This window comes from Athene noctua, chromosome 8 (genome assembly GCF_965140245.1).
Source record: "Athene noctua chromosome 8, bAthNoc1.hap1.1, whole genome shotgun sequence".
Taxonomy (NCBI): domain Eukaryota; kingdom Metazoa; phylum Chordata; class Aves; order Strigiformes; family Strigidae; genus Athene; species Athene noctua.
Window position 1 is genome coordinate 15,696,405 of NC_134044.1, and position 4,927 is coordinate 15,701,331.

At 63.7% G+C, this 4,927-nt stretch overlaps 1 protein-coding gene across 1 annotated transcript; it reads right to left on the reverse strand.

Moving 5' to 3' along the window:
* Positions 1-2,501: 2,501 nt before the first annotated feature.
* On the reverse strand, positions 2,502-4,595 carry FAM43A (family with sequence similarity 43 member A). The gene has a single exon (XM_074912623.1). The coding sequence runs from the start codon at positions 4,350-4,352 to the stop codon at positions 3,264-3,266; it is 1,089 nt and encodes a 362-aa protein (XP_074768724.1). The 5' UTR covers positions 4,353-4,595; the 3' UTR covers positions 2,502-3,263.
* Between the last annotated feature and the right edge of the window lie 332 nt (positions 4,596-4,927).

Genomic DNA, 4,927 nt, shown 5'->3' on the forward strand with positions numbered 1-4,927 from the left:
GCAATGCTTGACTTGTAATTCTGCAAACATCTGCTCCCGCATTTGACCTCTCCACACACAGTCCAAAGCTACCGGCAGAGCAATCAGGCTGCCTTTGCTCTGCCTTTGCAGGCTCGTCCCTACAAAGCTGCGGTGGGACGGGGCTGCTGGCTGGTGGGGAGCAGAATTTCAGATGCTCTTTGCACAGCCACATGCCTCAGCTGTATCAGGGGCTGATTCACCATCCCCAGCTGTAGAGCTGAGTTAGAGCTGATGGATGGAGCCCAACTGATGGGGGAATACGCATCTCTGCCGACAGCCTGAACTGGGGCTGGGCCGTGCTCGGTGGGATGCTGCACATCCTCTGCGGGGAGCAGCCCTGGCACAGGGGCTGGCATCAGCCCCAGCGCTCAGCAGAGACCACAGAGTAGTTTGTCCTCTATGGATGGGAGCAGTGCCTAGGACAGGAATGGCCTCACGACAGTGTCCCACAGAGGCCTTTCCCAAAGCCCAGTGCTTCTCCTGGGCTGCCTCCCCATCGGCCGGCAGTAGACTTTTCATCTTGGCAAGAAGCTACTTGTTTGAAAGGAAAATCATTAGCAGCTCAGCCCTGTACTTGAACCTATTGCAGAGGAGGTCTCGCTCTCTCCTCTTCTCCTCATCCTAGGGAAATGTTCCTTCAAACTTGCTGTGCAGAAAAGATAATGACCACCTTCTTCTCACATGCACTTGTTCTCATTTGCAGGCCCATGTATGCTGCTACAGTGAGGGCACAGCAGTTAAGCACACATGAATAGCTTCACACTAGCACTGCAGACATCTGTATTTTTTTTTTTTTTCAATCGTGCCAGTACCAAAATACCCCAAGCACAAAAGGATTTGGACCCTACATTTACAGCTAATGATCTGTACAGGCCTCAAAGGAAACCACACAGTAGCCCCACTAATGGCTTCAAGGGGAAATGCTTCAGGCCCTGGCTGTTGCTGGTGCTGCTCAGGGAATTGTGCTTTCAGCTCCGGCATTTGATAAAACCCTTTCCTTACTGCTGCAGACATGATGGCTCTTCTGTAGAGAGAAAAGGCACTGACTGAGCAAACGCTGTTAACCGCCTTCAAGCACACATAGAGGATGTAAAGCAAACACCGCCCAGTCACTCAGCAGCTTGGGGTTAGCTCAAACCAGCCTGCGAACCCCCGGGCCTGCCCTGCTCCCCGGGCCGTAGCGCTGCCCTGCTCCCAGCGCTATCGGCTTCCTCCACCACAGGAGCGAGCGGGCAGCGACCGAGAGCCCTGGGCACAGACCCGGGGCACTCCTCACCTCCAGGGCACGGATGGTCCCCTGCTGCGGGCAAGGCAGCCTTGCAGCCCCCACCCTGGGGAAAGCACTCCAGGATAAGCTTTTCCCGGTGTTTCATTTCCCCCTCATCACCTGCCCCTTCTCTCCCTGGGAAAGGCAAAGGGAGCTTTGCCCGAGAAAGAGCAGCAAGATGCACTTTTTCTTTTGCGAGGCATGTCTCGGCGGTGCCAGCCTGAGTGTGCTCAAATCCAGCAGCGGCCACCATCACCTCCTGCATCTCGCTGCCCATCCCAGGCTGCACCTGATCTGGGCAAGATGTCTGTTCTGAGGGGGACTCCCCCCTCCCACCATGCAAACACCCCAGCGCGCCTCCCTCTTCACACTGACTCACTGAGGCAAGGGTAAAAGCTTCTCGCCTGTGCGGTGGCAGATTTTGCAATCTGTTTTAATGAGGTATTTACAAGTTCTTCAGAGACTGGCTCCTTGCACAAGGAGTGCGGCCTGGCCCCGGCAGCTGGTTGGGTTTTTCATTGACATTCCCGCAACTCGCCCAATTGCAGCACAGGCGCAGTGGAAAACATTTAGACATCAGAAATGCCAGATTAATTATCTCTTAATTGATACCTCCACTTGGGGACAAATGAAACCGGAACATCTCCACTGCCCTGGGAGCCTGCCACTTGCAAACAGATTTACAGCTAAAAATACCACGGCAGTCCCATGGCTAATCAACTTCCCTCCTTACCCTGGGTGAGGTTATGAAATTGTCTCAGGCTGGTACTGCGAGCGGTGAGGGACCAGCCGCCGCTGCGGCGCCCGAACACAAACCCCGCGAGGGCTGCACGGTGCTCCCAGCCCGCTGCCAGCCAAGGGGCAGCAAGCCCCAGGTGCGAGCCCCACGGCAGCCTCAGAACTGCACAGTTCAGCATCTCGACCCTAGGATCCAGGCAGAGAGCCCCGATATGAGGCAGAGCTCCCTGCCCCGTGTCTGCCCATCATTAGAGGCTGCAGAGAGAAAACCTCATCCCTGTGTCTTGTAAGAGACCTCAAGTGCCCAGTGCGTTTCCCGCAGCCTAAGAGTTCCAGTTGGCTCAGGAATCCCACTCAGTGCTTGTGAGGGCCCTTCTGTGCGGTGCCCTCCGGCAGCTACCACACATCCCGAGGGATTTCTCCCCCCCCCCCCATCTCTTTACAGAGAGGCCAAATCGCCACAGCGACTCCAGTTTCTTTTAAATTACTGTCATCTTTATTTTTTTCACATATGTGCAAACAGAGGAGATCACAATGGTGGTGTTCTTAAAAATAACAAAATGTATTTGCATACATTTCCCTATGTACAGGTGAACAGCCACAAGTAGAGTCTTCTTTTGCACAGCAAAAGATCTAGAGCATTGAGACCAGAGACAGGACCGGGGCCCAAAATAAGGGTCTAACTTAAAAATAATAATAATTAAAAAAAAAAAATTCACAACAGTGCAAACCTCTCGAACACGACAGCACGATGGAGTGACTTTAATGGAGAAATCGGCGGGGGGGGCCCTCTCGGATGTGAGATTTCTGACTGTAAACAAGGCGCAACACCTCCCTCCCGCAGCCCTCCCCGGGGAAAGCTATTCCAGGAATTTGGCAGATCTTCAAGGGCTGAGCCGGAGGTAAACAGCCCGCGGCCGCCTCCCCTCCAAGGGCCACGGCGGGCTGGGGCCCGGCTCCGGCGGCCACCGGCACCGGGAGGGGCGGCCGCTCCCCGGGATGCTGCGGGACGCGGGGGTACCGCAGGGAACCGGGGCGGCCGCAGGGGCCCCGGGGCGCTCCCGGAGGGGCCCCGGTAGAGCCGTGCAACCTCGGCGGGGCCGGAAGGGATCCGGGGCGCCCCGGAGAAGCCGTGCACACCCCGAGGGTGCCGTGCACTCCCGGCGGGGCCCCGGTGCGCCCCGGCGGGGTCCCGCGCGCCCCGAGGGGACCGCACACCCCCGGCGCGGCCCCGCGCTCAGCCGGTCTCGGGGTCGCCGGGGGGCGGCTGCTCGGCGCCGTTGCAGGGCGGGGCGGCGCCGTCCGGGCCGTTGCTCTCCAGGGAGGACTCGCTGCCCGTGCTCTCGCCGGAGAGCAGCCGGCGGACCCGGAGGTCGGCGCGCAGCGAGCGCAGGTCGTTGCCCAGGCTGAGCTCGCCCAGGTCGCGGAGGAGCTGGCCCAGCTCCGGGCCCTCGCCGCGTCCGGCGCCGGCGCGCAGCAGCTCGCCCTCGGGCTCGCCCAGCGCCTCCAGGATGTCCTCGCAGTCGCAGTGCATGGCCCGCTCCTCCTGCTCCTCGCCCAGCAGGTCCTCCGTGATGGAGCCCAGCTTGGGCGCGCTGCGGCTCCGCTCCACCGGCGGCTTGTAGCAGCACTGCCCGTTGAGCAGCTTGCGCAGCGGCACCAGCGGGATGCTCTGCTCGCCCACCAGCTGCTGCTGCTGGTGCCGCGCGTCGTCCCGCTTCTTCAGCCGGCGGAACTCGGCCAGCGCCGTGGCCGAGGTCTGGTAGAGCAGCAGGGCCATGGCCTTCGCCTTCTCGGGCTTGGAGACCAGCACGGCGTGGCAGCGCAGCATCACCGCCTTGTGCTTCAGCTCGTGGCGGTAGATCCAGGCGAAGACGCGCGGCAGCCGCGGGTCGGCCACGCAGTAGGTGACCCGGTGCAGCAGGTAGAGGTGGCCGGGCCGGCGCAGCCCCTTGTCCTCGGCGTGGGCCATGCGGATGCCCTGCGCGCTGATGGTCAGCTTCATCTTGGTGCCCTGCCGGCCCGCCTCGCTCTTGCTCCAGATCTTGCAGACGGCCAGGTCGGTGCAGCCCTCGCCCTTGGACTGGATGGTGGTGGCGTTGCCCAGGTAGAGCACGGTGTAAGTGGGGTCCTCGCTAGTCACGCGGAATTTCCGCCGCTTGGAGCGGAACATGCTGCCCACGCGGTGCAGGGCGCTCTCGGGGCAGGCGCGGGCCAGCGAGGTGAGCGCCGAGTAGTGCACGCTCACCGCGTAGCCCTTGGGCTTGCTCTGCCGCCGCGCCTCGCCCGCCACCAGCTCCACCTTGCTCCGCTTCCAGGGCAGCATCGCCCCGCCGAGCGGCGGCTAGGCGCCGCGCCGACGGCTCCGGGCGCGGGGGGGCATGCCACGGCGGCGGCGGCTGGGCTGCCCGCCCGCCTCACATCCTTGCGGGCGGACGGCCGCCGCGGCCCTAGATATAGGCGGGCGCCGGCGCTCCGCGGGCGCGGAGAGGGGAGGCTCCGCGCACCGAGGGCGGAGCGCCCGCTGCCCGCCGAGCCGCCGCCGCGCTGCTCGCCGCCCGCCCGCCGCCGCCGCTCTGCGCCGCCCGCCGCGGCGCCCCGGCCCCGGCCCCGGCCCCGCCGCGCCGTGGGGCGGGCAGAGGGCGGGCACGGGGCGGTGCCAGCCCGCCCGGGCGGCCCCCCAACACCACTTCCCCCCCCCCCCCAAACTTCCCGCTGGCCCCGCGGCCCCCGGCGGGGACACCGGCCGCCACAGCCCCGGCCGCGGGGGAGCGGGGCGCCGCGGGGACCCGGCCCGCTGTGTGTCGTGAGCGTTCCCGCCCGTCGTCCCCCCCCCGCGGGGTCCCGCCCCGCGCCCCACGCCCCGGTGCTCACGCGAGAGCCGTCCCCACGGCCACGCGT